The 26859-nt window shown below is 39.3% G+C and overlaps 1 protein-coding gene across 2 annotated transcripts in view; it reads right to left on the minus strand.

Annotated features, from left to right (window-relative positions):
- Positions 1–9170: 9170 nt before the first annotated feature.
- LOC108600911 (prolactin-releasing peptide receptor) overlaps positions 9171–26859 on the minus strand; it is a 28418-nt gene continuing 10729 nt past the window's right edge. For both annotated transcript variants that reach the window (XM_017988744.2, XM_017988743.2), the window contains exons 2-3: positions 24535–26626; positions 9171–10263 (exon numbers count right to left, since the gene is read on the minus strand). In XM_017988744.2, coding sequence (XP_017844233.1) covers positions 24541–26328 — 1788 coding nt within the window. In that variant the 5' untranslated portion in view covers positions 26329–26626 and the 3' untranslated portion in view covers positions 9171–10263; positions 24535–24540. The remainder of the gene's footprint in view (positions 10264–24534; positions 26627–26859) is intronic.

The following is a 26859-nucleotide window of genomic DNA, read 5'->3' on the forward strand; positions in this document are numbered from 1 at the left end:
GCCTACGAGGAACGGATTGTTCAAAAAAGCTATTTAAGGCGTTATAAAAAAGAGACAAAAATTTTCTAAGTTATTGCTGGCAAAAAAGTTAGACCAGTCATGATTTATAAAAGATTATTTAATTTATTAAAGTCTGCCTTTCTAAAACAACGAGGCTTAGGCGCTGCTGTAGGCTGCACGTTTGCTCAGAGCCGGTACTCTATAAGTAATTCTAAAAGTGGGTGAAACATCTTCGGGAAGCACAATCGGATATATTCTGCTAACTGCGCTAGCTGAATGATCCGATAAAAATATATAAGTTCAAGAAATCGGTTGTTACAATTAGTAACATTATTTATTTCATAAAGTGAAAGATCCAGTAAATTATTTATGACTCGTTGAGCTAAGTAGAACTACCAAGTATCCATAGTGGAACAGATATTTCTGTAAATTAACAAGTCTCCTAATACAATACATAAATAATCATTTCACATAGCTTACAAGATATTAATTGTAAACTATTAGATAGGTGTTCATTATAAATTGTAACATCCGATTGAGGTGGAATATAGGAGCAGGTTATATAGAAGAATTTGACAAACAGTCAGTTTAACTGCAACAAATTCAATATTAGATAAAGAACAAATTAATTCCGATAAAAGGTCCGGATCAAAGCGGCAAATCAAATACGCCACCACCACCCGGTGACAGACGGTCCATCATCTATAATGAATACTTTATTGTGAATGATTGTTGAACTAGAAATTTCAGGCTTTAAACAGGTTTCACAAAGCAAGAACATTATAATCAAAAAGTAACTGATCTATATATATTTAAGCTAATTTAGAAGCTTTAATGCTCTAACATTTTATAACGCAAACAAATGAAGAAGTGTTTTTTGCAATCATTAGAAGGTTAAGTTAGGTTTCACCCTGTTAGAAAATTTAATTGGTAGCGACACAGTTGGTCTGCTTTTAGTTTTAAATGGAAATTCTTTAACAAGCAAGTCTTGTGGCCAGAAAGAATCAACAAATGGTGTCGAATAATTCTGGTGGCACATTCAAATGAAGATATCTCTCTAGAATATTTAAATTTTTCTACGTGATTATAGAGTTAGGAATCTTTGATTGAATGTAAGCAATTACATCTTCAGCCAAAGTATCCGGGTGAAGCCTAGAAACAAAAACTTGTTTCCGTAAAGGAACAGCTAATAAGGGCTTAGGAGCAGGGCGCGGAGTATGGAAACTATCACCAGGCGATCTAACACTCTTTTTAACAATTTTAGATGACGGACCAGCCTCATCATCATTTATAACAATACTAGGGCAAACTGCAGTAACAGGTGTTACTGGACAGTTTACCAATGTTACATCATTAGTTTTTTTTAGGTGTTACTGCTGGTGCCAACTGGGATTCGTCTAAAACTTTAGGAGCTTTAAACTGAGTCTCCATACTTATAAACTCATCATTGAGTTTATTAAAACTCTTTCGCAGAGCATAAAAATTAAGCTTAGTATGTCGCATAAACCTAGACTTGTCGGCCTCAGCTTCACGACAAGATTCACATGACCATTTTAAGCCGGTCTTGTTCATAATGGAATCTTTAACTTTAATCGTGAAGCCTGCACACTTCACATGTATAAATTTATCGCACAGCCAGCATCCGATGGACTCAGCAGTAGCATCGCTTTGGCATTTGCAATTTTTAATGCAGCAAGCGAACATTTTAACTAAATGTATATGCTCTACGAAAGGGTATGTAAGTAACAAAAATATTAACAGATAATGCAACGACTAAGAGCGCACAACTAAGAGAGTACGTTAAATGAGAGCGTTAGTTAGTTTTGTGTGAGCGCAATTACGAAAAATGCAACAAGAAAACACACACACTATTGCAAGCACCGTTCTAAAAATAGAAAGCACAAGAAACAGAGAGTAAGCTGGAGAGAGCGTATACAAGAGATGCTCAAACCAACAAAAACAACACAGCAATAAAACCGCGAAAACAATTGTTAGTTTATTTATGCCACTGAAACAACTAAACAATAGAATACTTTTACCAATCTTAATGTGCACTCTTTCACTACTAATAAGCTAGTTTAAATACACTAAAACGCACAGATCAATCAATTAAATGAGAGTAACAAAAAATACGTCCGTTCACAGCGAAAGCTAAGTACATCGTAAAAATTGCATTACAAAAAGATCTGGAAAGAAGTAAATTTAGTCATGCCGCATGCTCAATATTTTTATACACGATATAAACGGTTAACTATACCCACATTTCGTATACATAGTAACAGTTGACACTGTATTTTCGATACGCTTAGTGTATGCTGTATGTGCTTTGAGTGTTGCGGTGATGGTGAGCTGTCAAAACGAATCAAGCGTGGCGGCAATGACAGATTGGTTGATTGAGTAAAACAACTAAAATGTAGATTAGAAACAAAGCATGACTCTAGACTAGAAAACAACGAAAGAATTGGAATTTTGTCCAATATATCGGTCATAACGCAGGAGCTATTTGCATTTCCGGCCTTAGGACTCTGTGGGTGAGCAAAGCCAGACTCGTAGTAGAAAAACAAAAGCAGAACGAGGTAGAAAAACAAAGCCATATATTCCACACATACGTCGAAGGACACTGAATGAGACACAGTCTGCCACAATACGCCATGAGACGGCCTAAAATTGGAAAGGCATTCGCTTTAGCCTTCCGCCCACAGACCACAAGGCCTGGGCCTGATTGTCGCCATCATTGTTGTCAAGCGACTGTGTAAACCCAGTTGGGACAAGCCAAATGCCTCTACGCCGCATAGCAAATCTGGTGATTTCGTTTTTGTTCAAGTTCGTCGCCCAAAAATGTTTGCAGTTGATGAAGGGTTTCATTTGATTTGGTTAGGTTTGCCATTTTTCTGGTTTCACCGCCTGTTGCACTTGTCCTACTTGTACTTGTATACGTGTATGTAGTACGTGTGCATGCTTTTACTGTGTATGTATTTGTCTTACGCTTGTCAGCCCAGCAGACAGGCAGGACACAACGCGACCCTTGCTCCGACCCTTGCACAATCGTACGCTCGTTGAGGCAAATGAAAAATCAACATTAAGCATATGCTCGCCATGTACAAATCTCTTTAATTTCCATATGGCAATCGACTTAGTAGCTTTTCGTGTTTTCTCATTTTTTCTCTTCGTAGCAAGAAATGAGCAACGACCAAGTCAAGGAAACTCTTGTACGAACGAAAGCCAAATTCGAATGAATTTCAAGAATGACAATGAAAGTTTCCAGTAGAAGTGGAAGTTAAAATAACAAATGGTACAGATCATGTTGGTTTAATGGTGATAAAAGTAAAATACTGTAAATCACATTGATAACTTGTATAAATTGAGTCATACTCACTTTAATAAAATCAAATAAAATTTTGCAGTAAAACACGCAAAATAGAGCAGCGCAGCTGTTACCTGCGCCAAAGCGAAACCCACTGGCGGTTACTGCATATGCAAATATCTGGATGCATTAAAATCAATTTCAAATAGAGGCCAGCGGAATCAACTGGCGCCATGTGCCACATGTATGTTGCCATTTGCCGCCAGTTAAATGAACCGGAAGTGTTTTATTCAGCAAAAGATGCAATTACTTATACTCCTATGTGTGCTTGCTTTTGAGTGTGGGTCTCGTGTGTGTTTGTGTGTAAATAGAGCTGTATTTGTATGCAGCATACAAAGGCGAGCAGCTGGTGGTGAGGTTTTGGCATTTGCATACAAACGCGGAAATAAGAGCGTACAAGTCCGAGGCTCTATTTAAAGGACATACCTCGTAGTAAAGCAAAGTAGCGGGTTGCTTGACCACATGTGGCTAAATCTATCTTTGGCTCAGCCATCATTTGCACGGTATGCCGATTTCATTTGGCTGACATTGAGCGCCATTGTGCTCGGGGAATGGGAGAGACACAGTGCACTTAAGTGCTCCGTCGCTTTGTATGTCATTGTGTGATGGTTGACAGAGCAGCCGCGTGGCAGCCTGCAGCTAAAAGTCATTAGTTGCGCTAAACGTAAACAGGACGTTGGTTGCCCCAAAAGCAGCCATAAGCGAAGAGAGGACAACAGCTTCAACTGATGCTGACGCTCAACTCTGTAGCATTTTTCCTTCCATTTAATTTTCTAATGCGCCGCGTGGCACACACACACATGCCACACGAGCTAGCACACTGGCAACGCATGCAGGAGAAATGCAGCTAATTGATTTTAAATAAAAGGAACATTCACTTTGTAAGCGTTTTGTACAAATTTAGTTCTTTGATCAAAGCTAATTAGCTGTTGGATTTTAAGTGCCTGCACCACTCACATGTAATTGCTGCTTATCTACTGTAAGTATCGTTTGAGGTCCACAGTAACAGTTTACCTGCAGTAGCGTACACACATGCGTATGCGCAATATAAAGACTGCAGAGTACGGACAATGTCGCTTCATTTGCCACTTTTTGTGTTTTATTAGTGTTAGCTTTGTTTTCTGTTCGTGAGTGACACTTTTCGAACAGAAAGTTGTAGTAGAGCAACTTGTATACTTAATGTCTACACAAGTAGTTGCGCTTTGTGTTTTTGGTCGTTTGAGTTAAGTGGTTTAAGGCGTCTATCGCACTTTGGAAACAATTCAGCAGCAGCTTGCCAAGCCATGGCAGCCTATTCGCTTGCCTGTAACGATTTGTCATTAAGTTGGAATTAATTGAATTTGCTCTTGAAATCCCGTGGCTGGTGAAACTCGCAAAAATGTAATTACCCATGCCACAAAATCTTTTTAATACTTTCTTAATGCATAATCAGTTTTCTAATTTTGGCATTCCCTATCGCTACAGCAACAATAACAACATTTCTGTGCCCCCTTTTCATTTTTTATTACTAATTGTTATATTCAGTGTAGCCAGAATATGTCAAGTATACAAATACTCAATAGATAAGCTAAACTATCGAAAGCGATATCATGGCGTATAACTTTAAATTTTGAAACTTATATCGTTTTGTAGTCTTCGCTTTCTGCCCTTTTTAGGGACAGTAAATGCAGCCAAAAGCAAATAGAGACATTCTGCAGCATCTGTGGGCATCTGTCTGCTGCACAGTTACTCATACATACATATATAATGACAATTTGTTTCTGTGCTGACGTGGCCTTACCCAGGTTTGTGGTTACAATGTAGTCAAAAAAAAAAAAAAACAACACATTGGACAGAAAAATATTGCGAAGCAAACGAAGCGTGTGAAAGAATATTTCTTCAGCAAGTGCGCTCTGCTTGAATTTTGAGCGTATAATGCTGTAAAGGCTTCTACTCTTAAGAAAAATTGGAATGTACTCGCAGTCCAGGCTGGGCCACAGCTACATAGACAGTCGAGAGGTAGACGCAAAGGTTTCCACATGAATTACGGCCGCATATTTGTAACGATTATGTTGCAGCATCTGGCAAGTAAAGATAGTCCTATTACCTGGACATTCACATGAGAGCATTTCAGACTCAACACTGTGTTGTGTGGCAGTGCATGAGCCAGCCAGCAAGTAGCATTTCAATTAGCAAGCTCAGTGCCAGTGGGCTTAACCTGCCCAGAACTGCTTATTAATTTGACTTTAATATTTCAACAGTCCCATTACTCACAGCAGTTGCTATGGAAATTTTTTGACAAGCTGATTGCATAGAGCGCTCTTATGATGGACCAACACTGGTACACCAGAGTTCCCAAGCTGCGTCTCCGCCACAATCATACAAAAGACAATCAGCTGTCTGATTGTGGCCCAAAAATCTCAACAAGGCCGACGACTTGTTGGCCTTGTTAGCAATTTCGACAGTTGCGACAAATTATCCTTTTTGTTTTGTCAGATGCTTGAGCATGTTCTCGCCCTACGAACTTTATGATTTAAATAGATTTCTTGACTGTGGAAGACCCTGAGGTATTTAGGACTAACTTCATTAAGACGAGCCACGATGTAGCTTAATTGAATCCATATTTTGTTTCTTAGTCGAGAACTGTTAACTCCCAGTAATAATAAGAGTAAAAGAGTGCAAAAAAGTAATTAGTTTTTTTTTATCTCTGGGTTATTCTTTTTTTACAAAAATGTAGACTTGTACTATTTTAACAAATTGGCGGACATTCGATAATGTCACAGGGTTTATTATTTTGAATTACCCCGGTAGTTTTTTTTTTACGAGCTGGCTATACAGAAGCTCGGCCCCGTGGCTATCCCTTGTAAAGATATTTAAAATTTGCTTACTTATTAAAAACTACTAGGAACCATTTAAAACAATTAAGAGCCTTTAAGAAAAATGGAAAAAAAAACACATGTAATAGTTTATTCGGCTAATTCGAAAACAACTTTTGCAACTTTGGGTTCAGGTCATATATATTTCAAATATTTCTAGTTATGTAAGATTTACAATTCGTTTTCTCTATCTCTTCCACCTTGTTGTGCTTATACCTGGACTATTTGTTTAGGCGAATTGCAAGTGTGAAAGAAGACAATTAGTTAGGGTACATATTATGCATTTATACGCACAAAGCTATTTCATAGCAAATGAAATGCTTTGGATATATATCGGGATATTAATATATATATATATATATTTGAAAAAACCTTTTCTAGCTTTTGTCTAGTGGAGATAATAGTACCTTAAATGTTCAAATTATTGCAGTCTGGATAAAATTGTTTATTGAAGTGGAATTGTGCGTACAAAACAAAGTAATCCTTAGAAAGAAGTTTCTCTTCAAAGAAATTTATACATTTAGTACTGTTAAATTAATACATACTAAGTATACTTAGGACCCATGAGCTTGCGATTTATAAAGCAAATTTATCTTTCCGATTCAGACTAAGGAAATTCGAAAAACAATTTATTTTTCTGATAAAATATGTTTATTGACTTTCTTAATTAAAAAATTAGTCTCAACTGAAAATTTGGTGCTTGTATGCTAGAGTCGTTGAGCAACTGGGATAATAATCATGACGAAGCTAAGGAGAGAAGAGCACCGTCACAACGCAAACAGCAACTGAGATGGCAACCGAGCTGTCTGCGATAAATTGCTTTGTGGCCATACCGCAGACAAACGCACCACCAAAACAAACCCTGAAACACATACAAATCCCATTTGCTATAATACTATTATGAGTTTTTTTTAATATTTGAGTAAGTTAAAGCTCACTTTTATAAATACTATATAGATATTCACTATATAGACTAGAGCCTCGCAGCAAATAGACGCACGAGCTCACAAACAAATATGACAGCTAACGCATCACAGCACGCATTTCCATAGACGGCAACGACGTTTCCGCGTCAGAAAGTGCACCACGCTGTCTATATGGCAAATTATGATCAGAAATATAAATTTGATTGCTCCAACTCTTATAATCTCTGAGTTCTTGTTTCTCGTTTATAGAAACAGGCGGGCATGGTTATATGGATCGGCTGTAGGATAAAATAAAAATGATAATTCTTATTTCATAGTGTCTAATGACACAAAATATAACCATATTATCAAGCTGACAAATCACTCGCTACTCAAAAAGGACTTTAATCGGGCTACAGCCAAGAATTATTCGACCGACTGAAATATAATTATAATAATTTCCCACCAAAAATTCAGACACGGATTTAATAACATTTATAGTTTATTGTATGTTTATACTAATGCTATTAGCTTCAAATTGCATTGAGTTCTTGCCCATAAGTAAGTTAGAGTCGAATTATGGTTACACTCAGATGAGACGGCAATGATATACATACATATAATCTCAACATTGTAAATTTTCTAATTATGCATGCAATTTCATTTTTTTTTGTCGGTTATATTATGTTTTTTCTACTTAAAAATACATTATTCATAAGTTAATTGTTATGCACATTTATAGAAGTTTTCTTGTTTTGTATAATGTTTATGATTACCTGCTTTAAAGTCTGCCAAGAGTTTAGCAGTGAAGTTACTTATTTAATTTAAAATTCATACAACATTCTTTAACATTTTTTAATTGAAAGAACTTGTGTGTGCTTATGAATCGTTAGCTAGACAAATTCACTTAAGTTAACTTAATATCTTATATTCATTTGGCGTATGTATAGGTATATAGTATAAACAAAGGTTTATTATTTTGCTTAGTTCTTAAATTTTATGCCACTTAAAATTGGTCATACAACAATAATAACCAAGTATAGTAATTTGTCTTTGGCATATTAACATTCAACGATTTGCATTTCGAAAATGTGGCTTTTTCCTGTTTTAGTTAAGTTGAAACTCCTACTTGACTAAGAGGAAAGCAATTTATAATTGCGCTTCGCGTTATCAGCTGGAACTTCACACAGCATTTTGCTTATGAGTATTTTTTTAATTATATTCTTATGAATTACACATGCATGTGAAGCACGATAAACATTTAATATATTTTTATTGTTATTACGTATACGTTGTGAAACTTTTACACAAGGTTTACCAAAAGTGCACAGAGTTCTGTGACATTTTTTGTTTGTTTTTGAAAGTTTAATTTGCAATGCTGCACGTGTTTGAATTATGCTGTACGTTTGAATATGATGAGTGGGAATAATGGCATGTCAACTTCCATGTGGCAGCGTTTGATATAAACTTTCAAAAGTGGGGCTCATGGTCAACACAACTCTGCGCACTTGTGGTTTATCATAGTTAATTCCATAGAAAATCTAGTTAAGCTGCCACAATTTAAAATGGTTGTCAAAATCATAACCATAGTCTATCATAGTTGTTGACACAAAATAATGCTGTACATACACTACTTATGTGCTCATGTCTTATACACTTTAAGCTGCTTAATCCTTATGCATAGATGCTAGTAAAATATTGTTGAATGCTCAGTTTAAATGATCAAACAATTTTCATATTTATTTTACACATATTTCAGTTGCATTGCTTTTTCGCCTTTGTGGCGCCTAAGCCTAAATTAGGGAGCCTGCTATGATATTAGACCCCCGATTCAATCACCTATGCATAGAATAAATATGTTTATCAAATAACTTGGAATCCAGACTTACAAACAGAGTGCTAACACCGATACAAAACAACATTGTCAATAGACTACAAACACTTATAGAAGTTCTAACTTATAGCAAGTACTCTCTATACATAACATACATACATACATACATAAATAGTTATAGTAATATACATAAATAGTTTAGTTTTTGTTTTTTAAATTAAAGACAAACACTTTGCTTGGCTGATAAACTTGAGTTTATAGCCATAAAACCATCAGCCGAAGAGCTGAATGCCTAGAGGAGATGCCAATTCAATTTGTATTCCACCAGCTGTCAGTTGGCCACAACATATTTTTGTCGTTTTGTTATGGCCTGTGCAAATCCCATCAATGTCAGCTAAGGCTTATGTGCGTACGCCCACCCACAAGCCACTCTTGATATCTGCTCTTTTTACTCTGTGACCTGTGTGTGTGTGTGTGTTTATTTTAAGTTGTGCAAATTATAAGACTTTTCGTTTTGGCTTTGTTGTGGTTTTGTTTTTCAAATATATACGTTGACATATTTCCAGACAATTGAGCCCAAAATTGGCACACGGAATTTAACTCCCGCGATAACAGGCACTGAGAAATCCAAATCGAAAGCGTATGCGACTGCGAATGCGAAAGAGAAATGTGTGACAGTTGAACGCAAATTGAAACGCATGTGGGTACGCTGATGGCCTTGAGGCAGAGCTTAAACGGATTCACTTGACTCCCAGCAAGCAACTGTAAATATGTAGCATGTGAAATGGCGCAGCAATTGCGCTGAATGTAAAACATCACATGTCAAAAAGAAAAAAATAGAAAAATACCAAACCAAATGTATATTCATACAATTGTTGCCAACGCCTTTGACAACCTAGCTAGATGCGGCTTAGTCACACCCACACACACACACACATACATACACACAAACATACATATATACCACATCCATTTGAGTGAAGCTGCTTTGGCCAATTGCTTAGGGGCTCTGTTGCCTATGGCGACACAGCGCAGCACTTTTCACATCGTAGTCACTTTATTTGGCATTTATCAGCACTTTTTTGTCCACACTCAGACACACACACACACACACACACACACACACAGTCCGCAGTCTACCCGACTTGCTACACCTTGTCACCGAGCGGGGTGTAAGCCACATCTCCTTACTGCTCTTGATGTAGCTTATGTCGCATTCCCCGACGCTGAGTCGTCGTCGTCGTCGCTGCTATGCTCGTGCCGCTCGACGACCTGCACCAGTGTCTAGAAATGCGTTTCAAAAATCTGCAAAGAGAAGAAGCAGAAATTTCACTTTTAGCTTATGCAATTCATCGATGGGATGGCTTTAATTAGCTTTATTTTCAACTTGCAAAAACTAGCAGGCAAACTTATGTTCTGAAGCCTGTCAGTGTGTGTCTACTTATGTCTTGTTAATACTTATTAGGGCTGACTTATGTCGAAACGGTCTAGCAGGCAATTTAGCAGGCGAGTCGTTGCTGCTTACTAATGGCCGTAAATAAACATAAATACAGTTTATAAATACAGAATATTAAGCAAACTGTCATTTAAATAATGTTAAGCTCAGAGACAAGCAACAAATAGTCAGACATTGCTCTGCATAATTTGTGCTAGCGTTGACTTGATGACCCAGTGCATAGCGTGCTAATCGCCACTCTTGGCACAAGGTCAACAAGTAACAAAAGCGAGCACTCTCGTCACACCCATGTCGAAGTCCTCGTTACACATTCTTCTACCCGCTGTTGGCCATTAGCATTAGCTACTTGTTGCAGCCAAGTCTAGCGTTAAGCGCAAATGCGCTGCATGTGTGAATACACTCCTGTTTTATTTTAATGTCATTTTAGTTTACTTTTTGTTGAACTACGTATACGCATCGGACACATCGTGCATACAGCAGCCAAGCTTATTGAAATTTTAATTACATTTATTATATCATCAAATTAATACGCATAGTTTCATGCATAGCTGTGTAGCTTGTTGATTAGCATATCAACAATTTGAAAGCCATCGAGCGGAATTTCATAAATAAGCTCAAATTTGAATTTACGTAAAATCTGTAATTACAAAATAAGTATAGAGCTTGTAACAATAATGCGAACTGTACATGCCCTTCATATGGCGCTATGTATATTGCACTTCATAGGTCTCATTCATAGGTTTCCGATTACACAACTCCTAACAACTTAAATCAAAAAGTATTCATATCGTTTCATTACAACTCTTTATTAAATGTCTTGGGCATGCGTATCCAAGTGTCGTTAGATTTATGCGGAACCTCACTTCAAATAAAAATTCGGAGAATACTGTCGTGATTTTATTTGTATTTTTACTGAAAAGAAGTACGCACTTTTGCATTTTTGCGCTTCCCGCCTATGCAATCGCTTCCGTAACAATTTTTTTTTTCAATAGGCTATTAAGTTATTTTTTTAGCCTTGCGGGCTTTCGGGCTCTTCAATTAAAATTCATGAAATTGCTCAAGTTCCAATGCGTCATAAAATCGGCTCTTCGTGTGTGTGTGTGTGTGTATCAATTATATAAATATAGAATTCTTTTGCATATACAGTAAACTCAACGGCTAAAATAATCGTCATATGTTTAGACAGTTTGCAGGCTATAATACTCCTGTGGGAAATACATTTCAGTATAAAGTATAAAGCTGGTTGAAATTTCCAAGCAAATGAAAAAGTCTCAGTTGAGCAAACAAGAACCACGCAGCTGTGTGTTTATTAACACGCCACGACACTGGCGCCACAGTTCTTGGAAAGAGAGGTAAAATATAATAAAAAAAAAAAAAAAGAGGAAGTATAAATTAAAATGGCCTTAAGCTAGAGGGGGTCCTTAGATTCTTTAATGACAGCCTGCCAACGAAATTAAGACAGCCTACTCATGCTTACTTAAATGCTTTTGTCCACATTGGTGTTGATAATTGAAATGAAATTTTCTGCCCCAAAACAACAATAAAGCACAAACAGCAAAACTTAGGCCTGGAGACAAAGGTAAACTTTTGCCAGAGTCTCTCTTTTTGACACTACCCCCTAACACAAGGTGAATGAAACTTGCAACTAAGTGTGGTCGAGGACGAGCACGACTGAGACTGGGGTGGAGACTGAGATGGAGACTAAGGGTAAGGGCAACCACCTTTCAGGCCACTTTATTAAGTATTCATTATTGTCAACTTGCTTGTTGTTTTGCTAGGGCCAAACTACAGACTGAGTCAGCGTTAAATTGCTTAAAGCTGAGTTGCGGAGGAGCGTGTTTTGTTAAAGACCACAGCTGCTAGGTGAAACATTAATTGCTAGCGGCACATTGATGTTTATGTAATTAATTTTAATGGTTGCGTCTTACGGCATCCGTGTCCAAAGTTTTCTTTATTAGAGGGAAAAGTTTATAGGGCTTAATGGCGCAGGAAAGCAAAATCAATAGCTCTTGGGCTTACGCAGCGTATGTGTAATTAGCAAGGAACACAAAACAATGCATAAAAATTGATATCAAAATATCAAGAACGTTTTAAAATATTAGCAATTATTTATATCCTCTCAGCGTTGCCTGTGTGTGAGTGTCAGCCTTTGTTTGTAGCCTGAATAACAAGCTCAGCTAATTTTGCTGCAACGCGTTTCGAGGCTTGAGTGGGCTTTAAGTGATTGCAATTAATGAGAGTGAGAGGGGCGAACCCTTGTACGCACGTGTGTCTGTGTGAGCAAAGCCCTCAGGCTTTATGAGCATGTCATACACGCAGACAACCTGAGGACGTGCTGATGAATTATATGTGGGCTAAGCTCAGTCAACCAAACAAGGCGTTCATGTCAGAGTTCTGCAAATGCCAAAGGGAATGCCTGAGTAATTTGACAGGCAACACAAACCGAATGTCAAAATGGACCTGCTGGACTCCTGACCAAGTGAAGCAGGCGCACTGCTGCGCACTTAACTTTGTGACATCGTCCGTAATAATGAAGTGCCAAAAAGCACAAATTTTGCATAATTCCTAATGCTTTAATTATGCGCAACCAATGAAAATTATGTACCCAAGTGAGCTGCACAAGCATATAAAATTTCACAGAGACACGCACAGATAGAGCGAGAGAGAGAGAGAAGAGAGAGAGAGAGAGAGAGAGAGAAAGAGAGATAGGAAGTGTAACGACATGGCAATAAAGCTTAATGTGTTAAAAAATATTTCCATGAATGCTTATACATACATGCATGAGCTTGTAACTAATGTTCTTTTAATTGCTGCATCCATTTAAATTTAAATTTCTACACGAGCACTCATGTATCTTTCCGGCTCTCTCTTTCTCTCTGCAGCAAATCAAAAATGTTATTCAGCCATACATCTCATGAAAGTAAACATAAATTCGAGTGTTACGACTTTTACACATTATTAAAAAATGCGGAAAGTCCTGCGTAGCCGATATTACGAGACCTAGTACCAAGCGTGAATGTGAGAAAGTTTCACATTTATGATTTTTGCATATGCTAAAACACAAGTACTCATCTTCAAAGCTGAGTCACCTACAGTTTTTATTGATTTGTGTTTAATGGAGGTCAAATATCAAGCTCTAAAATCAACTCGGCTTTCTTCGGATATGCACGGAGATACGTTAGCTTAGATTCTCTATCCCTTTCAGTTGTTCAAACATGGACTCGACTCATCGAATCAACTCGTCATAAGACTCTATCATTTTTGTATGCTGGGCCTAACAATATAAACCTGAAATCGTAGTACAAAATGTGCACTCATCTATGTTTGCTGACCTCAGCAGCTTGTGCATCGATTTCAAGTGGCACTCGCCCTGTTTGTTGGCTTGCTCTCTACTTTAGTCGACATTAAATTTTATACTTATCTTTCGTCCTTTTTCACTTTTTATTTCTTTTGTAATATTTTTGCCGCTTGCCTTATTTCAGCAAACACAACTCACACACACACACACACACTTGCAGGAAAGCACACGCACGGGCGCACATTTAACTTTTGGGACTGATTCGCACCACTGTGCCTGGCCATCTGTAGGACCATTTTGCCGTTGAGAGTTTATAAAATTAATTTGCTTGCGGCAAACAAGGCATAGTGCGCCTAATAAGTATGCACCCTGGACAGGGTAGGTGAGTTTTTATTTTAATTCACTCAGAGAGCGATTAAATAATGTATTAGTTATCTGGCTAGGGATTTGTGTAGAGATTTGATTGATACGACGACCATACGGCAGGCCAAAATGACAAATCGCAATAGGCTAACGGCAGGCGGAGCCTGTCTTATAACAATATTTATGTAGCCGCTTAGGTACGCTGCGTACTTAAAGCTGCCGCAGCTTGAAATTTGATTAAATTTAAAAGTATATGCGATCCACTGTAAGGACTCCCTAAGCTGATTATAAGCTCGAGTCAAAAGAAGTTGTTAAAACATAAAAAACCAAAATGCCTGGGCAAAGTGAATGATTATTTCATGCTCGTGTTTTCAGCCCCGGTCTTGTATTGTGCCTTAATGACACGCAGGTTGTCTGACGTTGGCTGACGAGCTGTCACTTGTAAAATAAAAAAAAAATAAAAAAAAACGTATATTTAGTACTTGTGTGCAAAGCACATCTAAAAAGGACACGGGATAGAGTGGGTTGGCTGGGGTCTTCGTCTGGCGCCGATATCAATCGCAATTGAGCGACGCGTAGTGTAGCCAGCTCTGATTAAAATAATGATAATGTGCACGTTTTTTTGTTGTTCTTGTTTTGCTGTATTCATCCCTTTGTATTGCGGGTGCTCTGTTGACTTTGTCTTGATTTTGATGACATTTTTTTTTGTGTCGCTCTTGCTCTCGCTCTCGCTCTCTTGTTGATTTAATGTGATTGATTTTGGTTAAGAAGTGACGTGGCTTTAATGACAGCCTGGGCATATATACTATATATAAATCAGGATATCATTAAGCAGCATCAGAAGCGGCTTTAAGTTACCTTCGCGTTCAATATGCGAGCGTGTCCTTCTCAATATGGCTAAGACTACTAGGAAAAACCGAATTGCACTCAACTTTTTTTTTCGTTTATGGTAAAAGTTTCTGCTTTCATAGCTTGATGTCTGTGCGTGTGTGTGAGCCATAAATTATGAGCCTAGCAGCTGTCAGTGTTTTTCAGTTTTTCTTATTTTTCGGCAGCGTCACGCCCACACAACTAGTCAACCTCAAAGGTAACCCGCACAGCTGCCAACACTTTATATTTATGGAAATAATTTTCGGGCAGCTTTTGTAATGTTCTTTGCCAAGATTCCAACTGTTGGCTCAACACTTTACACATAAAGCTTTGCTAACTATCGCAAGTTTGTCGTAATAAATTCACATTGCTTTAACTTTTGCCAACATTTGCTTTAAAGTGTATATACGAGTCGAGTCGAGTCGAGTCGAGTCGAGTGCTTTTCCACAGACCTTGCTGTTGTTTGTTTCTATCGCTTTGTTGCACATCAAAATCATGGCGGCCGTGTTGCGAGATGTCTTTGTTTATTTTTCCCCATTCATATTTTTGCGCTTTCTTTGCTTTCAGCACATAAATTAAGAAATGACGTTGAAAGAATAAACAATAAAATGCTCGCTGTTGTTATTGTTGTTGTTGTTACCACCACGAGGCCTGTCAGCATCTCAAGAGCAGAGCTACGGCTAGCCAACTTTGACGGTCTGAACCACGTTTCAGACAGACATTGGCGTAGTCGGAGCAAAATCTGGTGCCTGGAGTGCTGCAGAGCTGGAGAACCACCTGCTGACAGGTGTTGTGAGCTCCAACACAATTACGACGCCTCGCTGGGCTATGTCCTCCAGCGAGGGCTGCACTCAGCGAAAGAAATGAGCATACATTTCTCGACTTAAAATAATGAAAAAATAATTCTATACATTAAATGTAAATGTTCAGTCTGTCCAACTGTCGGAGAACTCCATGAATTTGTTTATGTTTTCATCTCTTGCTTCTTTTCTTAGTCGCCACAGCATAATTATTCGAACAACATCATAACAAATGAATAACCCTGAAGGAGTCTGTGACATTTGAAGAAGACACTGGACACTGCTTTTAAATAATTACTAAAGTAAGACTGAAATATAAACTTTACTCAGAGTTAAGCATAACAGACACATGCGTCGCCATCTTTCGAAACTGAGAATTGTAAAGGAATCAAGGGATTTCTAACCCAACTAATACTTACACTTTAATCCCACTGTCCATGAGTAAAGTGTAACTGTAAGTGGAACTGTTATTAAGTCGTCTAAGGACACTGGTAATGATTTTCAAGATTCTAATCACTAAAATAGCTGTGGCCTTTCTCTTGCCAATAAAATGCTATCTGCTGTTAGTTGAGAAATTTGTCCAAGAGTGCGGAAAGTTTTCTCTGCTTTTGGCAATTATTAAAGGCATTTAACGTTTCATTTAACTTGTAATTGTTGGAGCTAGGCTGCCTAGCAACGAACAAACGAACGAACGTATGAACGAACGAACAAACAAACAAAAACAATAACAAGCAGTGCCTTTTCAACTTTAATAAACGCCAAGCCGCAAGCGTATTTATATTGGCCATCTCATACTTGGCTTGGTCTGACTTCTGCTCGTCGAATCATTAAACACAAAAATTTAATTAACTGTTCATAAAGTTGCTAATAAAGATACCAGAGAGCACAGCGCCCACACTCGGTGCTTGTCAAGTTGGCCCATGGCCTGTGGCTTGCATTAAGTGGCGTTAAGCTATGCTGTCAACACAAACGCCGATGCTAGGCGGCATCAGCGGCTCAGGGGCAAAAGTGGGAAGGGCGATTGTGGTTCCGACACATACTTGCCAAATCTGCAGGCAAATCTGTGGCCAGTCAGACATAAATTATATATGATCAGCAACTATTTAGATTAATCCCGGTTAACCCAAGCAATCTTTCACAACAGCTTGGCACGTGCTTGCCAACTGACTCAACCTGGTGGCCCATGTTTCACACCTGCGGGTCACGTCTGCAGCTGCAAATGTTACCGCAACTAATTGGCGCCTCGTCCATATGAACATCAATAAAAATAGCCAGAATTGCAATTACAGACTTGGCGCAGTGGGAATTTCAAATACCATATATAATTTTGAATTGACAAAGTGCGTTGGCACTCAAGTATTTTCATTTCTTGCAGCTCAATGTGTGCATGAAAATTTTTGCAAATCTATGTGCTACGTGCTTGGCATGGCGACGCATCTAATTTCTTACGGCCCATGGTAACGACAGCGCGTGAGGCGCCTTTGATGAGCGAGTTAACAGCTCTAAATATTTGCGTAGGCAACGTACCCTCGTGCGTATACGTATACGTAATATGTCGAACCAGCTTGTTATAATCGCTTGGCACACGACGTCAAGAGTATCTACTAATTTTCAAGCATACTTTTTATGGTTTACTTATTTAACATTTAGCTCAACCCACCGCTCCATAGCAGCTCAATAAAATTTATGACCCTCAATGTAAGTCCTATGTTTGCCCAAAGTTTTCCGTTTCCTTTGGACTTTGGCGCTTCATAAATTCTGCGTGGAATTGTTTTGAAAAGTTTGAGCTAATAAATTGCGTTAGCGCTGACACAAATTGAGATATTATTGTGTCACTATTAGCTTGAACGCTTGCCACTTGTCGTTGGCGTCTCGTCATACATGAACATATCTGATGCTTCTGTTTTGTAATAAATGTCTGCTCTCGCTAGCTGACATCGCGCTCTGTGTCTCTTACGTCGCGTGCGCTCCTGTTCGTCTCAGTATTGTTGCAGAGATTCCAAGCCAAGCTGATCTAACACTTGGTGTGGGCACTCTCCGAAATCGGTACTAGCCTGTGCAGCTTACTTGGTCGTCTGCGTATGCTAATGTTGGTGCTGTCCTATGAGTGCTTGCTTGGCAAGCGCACTTGACAATTGCATTGGCTCTCGATTCTTGGTGGCAAACGGCTCGTTTCTCGTGTTGCTATCAATTAGCAAACATTAATAAATAGATGTGTAGTAGTATTTACGTAATTCTTAAATTATATGAGGCCAATGGCCAGCGACATCTACTGCGTGGTACAGCTGCCACTATACATCAGTCATACAATCTCTGAGACAACAGAACTGTAGAAAGATGTGCTTAATGCTTTGTGTGTGAGTTTCTGGTGAAAGTTAACAGGTGTGCTCATCATTGGACTTTGAGAGTGGAGGGCGGGATGAAAAAAAGTTTAAAAATCTGTATAGCGTCTCTCTCTTTCATAACTCGTCGCCTGTCATCTCTCACTGTGATGCTCGTGATTACTACCATCTTCGGTCGTCCATACTGCGCAAAATCTCTTCTATTACTCGGTATACGTAGTACTTCTTCGTCTCCTTCGTTCGGTTCTCAACATTCAACAGGCGGGTGACAGAAAGATATACCACACTCTTTTTTCCGCGGGGCGATAGCATTTCTCCAATTTTATTTCTGGCGCAATCGCTGCTGAATAATGTATAAAACACTTCATATTAAATTCTTTGGTCCAAAATATCATAAAATGCACTACTTCATTATATAATTAGGTGCTGTCTGAGAACTAACGGCATATTTAGTGGTCTAAACATGCATGTACACTGTTATTCGTATTAGTCTATTGTCACTCTGACATTGGTTTTCATGATCCAATGTGTAATCAGAAGGTCACAACTAGTGTGTTACTTCTAATATCTGTACTCCTTATCTGTCCGACTCATTCTTCCAGTATACACAGCCCTCGTGTCCGCTTTATATTCTCTTGGGCCTGCGTGGCTTTGCTTTTTGCTCAGTGACGACATCACGTAACTTTGTTATAGCTTCCTTGTCATAGATCAACAAACTAGATCATAGTTGTTGCTCAGTTGGATTATAATCGATCTATGGAAATCTATCAGTACATGGAAGGATATATACTAAATGTATAGATAATTATATGTGTACACACCTGTTATCGATGAAATACTTGTACTCTACTCAGCACTGACGTGAGCAAGCTCGCGCAAAGGCTATTAAAAATATGAGAGTTAGTGTTGCGTGTCATCATGTGCTACCCCTGTCTAAGTGCACTACGAACAACTCCTCATGTATATCCGGCTCACACTTCTATCAATATCCGTCTACATTGTACTGTTTCAGTGCCTGGTTCTGTAGTGCACTGACATTATCTAGTTCCTATCTTGACCCCGTCAGTGCCGTTAGTTTATATTGTTTACTGGCTTCGCTCTGTGTCTCCAGAATTGTCTCTACCGAATAGTTCATTTCTCAACGATATGTGAGAGCGCTCGGGTGCAAGACACATAGCAAAAATAATCACTTCGTCGTTTGTTTGCGAGCTGTGCTGTATAGTGAATCTGCCTTATACTTATCAGAATCAATGACCAAGCTCAACAGTTAACTATGTATATCTGACTTGTGCACAAGTTCATTTATCTAGATCACTGTCCACACATACTCCATCACACATCGACATTACTGAGCGTCGTGTCGCTGAGCTCAGCGAGTGATGTGACAGTGGACGATACGGAGCTTTAAATCTGGCTCGTAGTGTCAGACATCGAGCTGTATAGTCTCGTATGACCGAGCCAAATAACTAATATGCTTCTAGCCCTTGCATTGAGTGTACTCTGGCCTGTTAATGGTTATGGCGATCTGCTCTGGCGTGTTGAGATTGGCTTCTGATTTTTTGGTGTGTGTGGCTCTATGCGATACTCTCTAGTTATGAGATCAGACTAATTCCGAGATCCACATTGGCTCATATTCCACTCAGTTTTACAAACAACCTGGCCTCTGATGTTGAGCCAACCTCACCAACACTTACATATCGATGCGATATATCGAAGCTAGACTTTTGGTGTTTGTTCGACTCCTTGCGAGCTCCACTACAGTGCACTGGCAGCTCAACTATCTTAGTATTATCCGCGTCTGCTGCGGTATTACGTCTTCTCTTGCTTCTGCGCAATAACTTTACTTCCGAACCATGAGCAGCTCACAACCCTTCAACAAAATTGACATTTTCACCACACATCTCAAGGCATTTAACTATCTGTCTATATATTATCGTACACGTATTGCTATATTCCTTTTCACTTAAAACATGCTCCCAATGTCCTTTGCAGTGCACATATGAGTTTAAAATATTAACAATTCGAGCAAATTTGAGCGAGAACAAGCTACACAATTTTGCTCGACGACTGACGCTGAATGTCTCATTTGACGATCTATTTTTGAGAGTCTTCGTTACGACGTTGTTGTGACCACCATAGCGAGAGCGACGACACTATCCTAACATAACATCAAGCATCTATGGTTAGCCAGATATTTACTTTGGTGCTCCTTAATTCCGAATATATTATTTTGTCATATCTATTCACGCTATCCTAGTATATTTTCTCTTGATTATATATCTAAGTAAACACACACAAAGATAATTCTATCTACTTTGTGATGTATATGACTCACCGCACGCTTTGTAATCTGCTCATCTATGGCTCAGTTGGGCCCTGCAATTGCTAGAGCAGCACAGTGCTTTTTAGTTTGTGATACTGTGAGCTTTGTTTTTTTGACACATATGCAATTCTATCTCAGACAATTTTGTGCAACCTGCTCATGTGCACTTAAATACTCAAAGCAATAGATTCTCCCAAGACACCTGTCCAAACGAGCGGCCCGTAAAAAACAATTAACATAAATACCGACATTTCAGTGTCTAACACTAAGTTCAATAAGCACCGCATCCGTCTGGCTCTGCACCTGCTCTCTAGGTGAACTCGTGGCCGCCTCTATCAGCAGAGACTAATCTCAAATCTTTTGCCAGAGCAAAACTGTCTAACACAGAGACGCCAACAAGGTAAGAGGCAGCTTACTTACACACACATGCACACAAACACACACACACACACATCGTCTATAAATCGCTGGCAACTTTGCCAACTTTCAGAATGTTGCCCGACAAACTGTCTGACAGCCAGGCGGACCGACAATTGCCGTTGGCAATATCACTTGCAACTCTTATGCATAATGCATTCAGTTTGCTGGCGTCGAACAGGGACTATCACTCACTGCCCTGATTTGGCAGTCGCGCCCCCTTCCCTCCTAGCTGCTGGGAGTCTAGATAAGAGCGTATGTACTAGTTAAGCAAATGTTGCATTTTTTATGCGAGACACTGTCCGCACACTCACACTCACTCACTCTGAGCCTTTATTTACTCTCATCCGAGCGGGGCGCTATTAGGGCCGCCCATATGCCAACGGGTAATTAGGCCCGACAACATAGTGTACGCCACTAACGACTCTGCTGAATATTTCATAAATTAAAGGCCTCTCTCCTGCCCAACGCTGTAGCGTAGTTCAAATGTGTGCCTGTGCCGCAACCATGTTTTGTTTGTTTGTCTTCAAAGCCGAAAAGCAAACATGGTAAAAATGCAAATAACAACAACACACAAGTGTGCAAAGGCAAGTTTGTTTTTGAAGACTTTAAAAGGGATATTTTAACATAAACTAAGTAGCAACCATAATTTCGGGCAGCCTTAAAATAAAGCTTTAAAAGAAAGTATATTTTAGTTTAGGTAAAGAAAAAAGCTTTAAAGATAATATTTTTTTATTTCATTTATTTAGTGGTATTTTTTCGTATTCAAAATAAATATGATAAATAAATAAATTATCATTTTCAATAAATTTTTTCTGAACCTTATACAAAAATTATATAATTGCGAAAACTGTACTTTATCCATTTGCGATGTAATTTTTATGAAAATTAAAAACCTTTCACAAATTTTAGTTTATATTTGCCTCCTTGGTCAAATTTATTATTATTATTCAATAGTTAACAATAGTTTATGCATTAACAACAGCCCCGACTTGGGCTGTGCAAAAAACTCTAAACTATTTTCGATTTTTGTCTCGAATTAGACAAATTGACAGCGAAAAGACTCGAATTATTCTGTGCCTTTGACGAACAAAACAATATAGAGCCACTAAGTATGCTTAGTGATAGAGCCTATAGATGGGTTCGTTACATTAATTTCACTTATTCTAAATTTACTCTTATTGAGAGCCTCTCTATACTAAAGAGAATGTTATTTTTAATTAAAGCTTTTGATGTACCTGACTGCAAGACCAAAACAAATAAATGGATTTATATTTTGCAATCACTACAAAAATTAACCATATATATTTAAATTGCTATGAAAGAACAAAAAAAAAGCCAGAAAACTGTTTGTTTTCCATCTTTATGAACATTGGAGCATTTAAAAGTTAAGAAACATTCTTAACTGTTATTGGATTATTATGTGATAACTTTGAGAGGACTTTGTGCGCTGTCACATTCGAATTATGTTGATGGAAACATGATTTATTTATACAATAAGTATTATTAAATTACTGCTTGCAAAACATTTGTTATTTACAACATACAATATGCTCGCAATTTAATAATATTGCTACCGAAATTGTCCGCTGCTTGCTTAAAATCGTAAATTCTTATTTTAATCTAATAAAATTCCAATGTCGAGCGATATTTATAAAGTTTACGGCTGCCCATTTCTACAGACCAGGCCGACCAGGCCAAGTAGACAGATAGACCATAACGTGATCCCATAAAAATTATAAATAAATAAGCCAATGTAAATTATTCAGCGGCAAGGCGTCATGTTTATGACACAGTTCACCTTATCGTTGCCAGCATGTTGCTTATTTCTCTGCAGTCAGCTACAGCTTTGCTTCTGCTTGCCCCACTTAGTAATTTGTGTGCATAAATATATAATGTTGTTGTTGGCCATGTTGCTTCGCTGCCCTGTTATTTATGATAAGCGGCGTGTAGTGCACAACAGCTGCTTGTAAATGCTGGACATATATTTTGCACATTTTTCATAATCCACTTAAAGCCTTTGGCTTACAAGGCCTTTAACTTACACACGTCAAGCCAGCTATCAAGCCGGCTCGCAATTGACGTTCGCATTTTGATGCAGCACGTGCATATCCATTAATCTTTTGATGAGCGTGTACCAGATATGAATTAAATTCATAAATATATATGTGGATGCTTTGGGATGATACAGTACAGTTCAAGAGAATAATTCATAGTTTAAACAATTTATATATATATATATATATATATATACATGACTCCAAAGTCGAAAAAACCAAGCGATCAAACAGAATTTGGGGCCTTGATCCTGTATCTCAAAAATATAAGACGCGAAGTATTGCTTTGATTTTATGAGCAACAATAATAATTGTATATCATTCTTCAATAAAGACCAACTAATGGTTAAAGTAAAGAGCTGTTGTCACTTTTTTTTTACTAACTATTGGCAACACATAATTGGCGAAGCCGCTAGGTTTAGAAAAAGTGTTGTGATTTAAATGCAAACAAGACAGGTCAAGTGAAACCGAACTGATAGCTAAAAATTCAACTTAAATAAATTTAATCCGCAACATTAAAGTGTAAGCCATGCAACAAACCAAGAGAAATAAAATCATAAAAGAGCTAATTGTTCATTAACTGTGCCATTTTTATTTTGACCTTTTATTTTTGTTGAATTATGATTTATTTTACTTGGCTTGGTCCAGGCCAAGCTCTGCCCTAAATTCATCAAACATCAAGTTTTGAAGGAAAATCTGATGGAGACTCGAATTTATTCTTTAACTATTCCCAACAACTAACCAGCGACACCAAAGTATGCAATACAGTATTATCTAACGACAAGTAACAGCAGAGATATCGGTCAAGATTACAACACCCAGATATCAATCGAGGACTTGTTAAGACGACTTTAAAACACACCATATCACGGACTCTAAGTAAGCTCGTAGAAGAAATGTAGGAAATCTACATAATATATAAACTTAAGAGATTAACAAAAACATTAATTATAAAAGACAAGATACTCAACCATTCGAATTATAGGTACATTTGGGTGTTCTAGCTCTTTAAATTTTTTATGAAAATGTCAAAGTCGACGACAAATAAAACGATGTATAGAAGGCAGCTGTTGAACAATACTTAAAGATAGTCAAAAATGTAATACTGGGAAAAAGTGTGCCTTGAATTTTAAATCGACGCTCAATCGTTTGAAAAAAATTAAGAAAAACAAAAGTGAGCAATATATAGTTAACCTTATAGTTGAAAGAGTTAGTTCGCTTCTAATCAGAATTGCATGTAACTTAACCAGAATGCATGTAAAAAGAAAAGCTTATGAAACCCACGCAATATGTTACTTTGGTTTATTCCCTGGCCAACCCAGTCACTGTTCGGGCCACTCCCACAAACGAACACACACACATACATATCTAAGTGCTTGTAAACATTGCATGCCAAAGTGCAGCATGACACTGCGAAATTTGATAGAATTCATGTAGGTTGCTGTTTGAGTGCAGCAGCAGTTGCCAGAAAAGAAATGTGATTTATCATGCTCTGTTTGAGTGAAGGCCGAATATTATGATCCGGTTATAGTATTCCGTGACTCAAAGTGAGTTGCCGTACCTGAACAAAATTTGATTTGCTTGTAATTTTTAAAAGTGGTTTGGAATGAATGGCGAGCAATGCAAATGCTGTGTGGCTATGGTACTCACCCTATCTCAGTTACCCCGCCTGCTGTTGTCGCCACGGCCAACAGTCAAGCCTTTCTCATTCAGCTCCTGACAGTGGCTGGCACTCGTCTCCAGCGTGCTCGTCCCCGTTGTATTGTCCGAGCTGACAAATGGAGTCTCGCTGAAGCGCACCTCCACCGTCTGCTCATCGCCGGAGTCTATGTAGTCCGCATCCTCATCCAGGCCACGCCGTGGTGCGCCACGTCGCATTAGCTCCAGTTGCTGCTGCTGTTGTTGCTGCTGCTCCCGCAGCTGCGACTGCCCACTGTGCACGAGTGCAGCATTGATGCCACGACCACTGAGTATGGGCGAAATGGCGCCACTGCCATTGCCATAGGTAGGCTCACGAGGTATGATGAGCAGCTTCTCTTTGGGCAGGCAGGTCTCCTGCGTGATGCCATTGTCATCCTGATCATCCGCATCCAGACTGCCGCCAGGACCGCCCTCTCCATTGCCATGGTGCAGTCTCGGGCCGCAGGTGTTGCGATCGCTGCGATTGTAGCCTCTAGTAATGTTGATAATGTTGTTGTTCGAGGGATTGAAGCAGGGCAGCACGTGCTTGAACTCCTTGCGAAAATTCTCATTGAGCCAAGCGTACAAAAAGGGATTGTAGCAGGTGGAGCTCATGGCAATCGAGTGCGCCACAAAGAAAAAGAGTATGTAGAAGCGCCACTCATTTGACTTGTCGTCAAAGTCATCAAAGATGTTCACCACATTGATTGGCAGCCAGCTGAGTCCGAAGACCGCCACCATGGCAATCAGCATGCGATTCGTGCGCTTCTTGCGATCCCGGTCTGCCTCCTCGCGTCGCGACGACTTCGAGCCCGGCTTGGCGCGAGCCCGCTGGTTCAGCTTTACCGATATCCACACATAGCAAATGGATATTATAATGAAGGGCAGCACAAACTGCAGCGTTGTGGTGATGGCGCCAAACACCTTGCGGTACTCCTCCGACGGCCAGTTCTCCTCACAGTACACAGGATGCACCGTCAGCTCCGGGGCCAGCGTAACGCCCGCAGTCATCACCTGCATATAAGCCTGGGCAGCTGAGCTGGCATCTGCTGCAGCGTTGACGCTAGCGAGCGTCTCATTGGCCAGCTGGGTGGCATTGCCATCGTCGTTCATCTTCATATACATGCCGTAGGGCAGAGTGGCTAGCAGGGAAATCACCCAGATGCTAACTATGATGCCAATGCAGGTGGAGAGCTTCATGCGCGGATGAAAGGGGTAGATGATCACAAAGTAGCGATCAATGGCTATCGATGTCAGCGTCAGCGTGGATATATAGATGCTGCAGCCCTGGGCAAAGGACACTAGATGGCAGAGCGTGCGTCCAAAGGCCCAGCGACCCATGAAGGTGTAGAGCGGCGTGAATGGCACGGCGAGGACGCAGAGCAGAATGTCCGAGAGCGCCAGATTGGTGATGAATATGTTGGTGACCGTCTGCATGGCGCGATTCCTGAGCACCACATAGCAGACGAGCACGTTGCCAAAGACGCCAAGCACAAAGACAGTGGTGTAGAGCACATAGAAAAAGATCTGCACGAACTGATTGTGTATGATGCCCGATTTGTCGGCGTCCAAGGCATCGCCGACTGCATCGGCGCCACTGACAGTTGGACTACTCATGGTGGTGGTGGTGGTGGTGCTGCTGCTTGGCGTGGCTAATGTGGTGGAGCTGCCACTCAAGTTCCAATTGACTGCCAGCACTTGAGGCAGCTGTGTGCTGACCGTGACCAGCCAGGCATTAGTCGTTTCATTGCTGAAGTTCGCCATGCTCAACAGTTTTTGTTTGTACGCTCTTAATGTAAGATTCCCAGATGGCAGCTGGAAGCTGCCAGTTGAATATTTGGGCTGGCGGACTGTGAGAAACGTCAAAAGCGTCTGTGTCTGGGTTGGCTTAACTGTGGCCTTTGGTCTCTCTGCTGTTTAGTAGTGTCCGGCTTAACCGGAAGTGTGCCACTTAAGCAGCCATTTCCGTCGTGCTCTCCCAGGCACGTCTTAAGTTTTATCTTCAATGTTGTTATTTATTCACAAAGTTTCGCTTAATATTTGGCTCATTGCTAATTGCTAGCTGCAAAGAAAAAAGTAAAATCAGACAGCGCGCATTAGATTTGTATAAATGTAAAAGTTTCTCTGCTCAAAAATTGCTTCTTAGTCAGAATTTCAAGTAACTTTTGCACTGCTGAGCTGAAGCTGAAGCTGAGCATTGCGCACATTGCGATTCCTTTTGACACACCCCCCACTGTCTCAATGGATTAAATTGTTGCCTTGACTGGCATTTATTTAAGTTGTCATTGCCATTGG

This window comes from Drosophila busckii, chromosome 3L, assembly GCF_011750605.1.
Source record: "Drosophila busckii strain San Diego stock center, stock number 13000-0081.31 chromosome 3L, ASM1175060v1, whole genome shotgun sequence".
NCBI lineage: Eukaryota > Metazoa > Arthropoda > Insecta > Diptera > Drosophilidae > Drosophila > Drosophila busckii.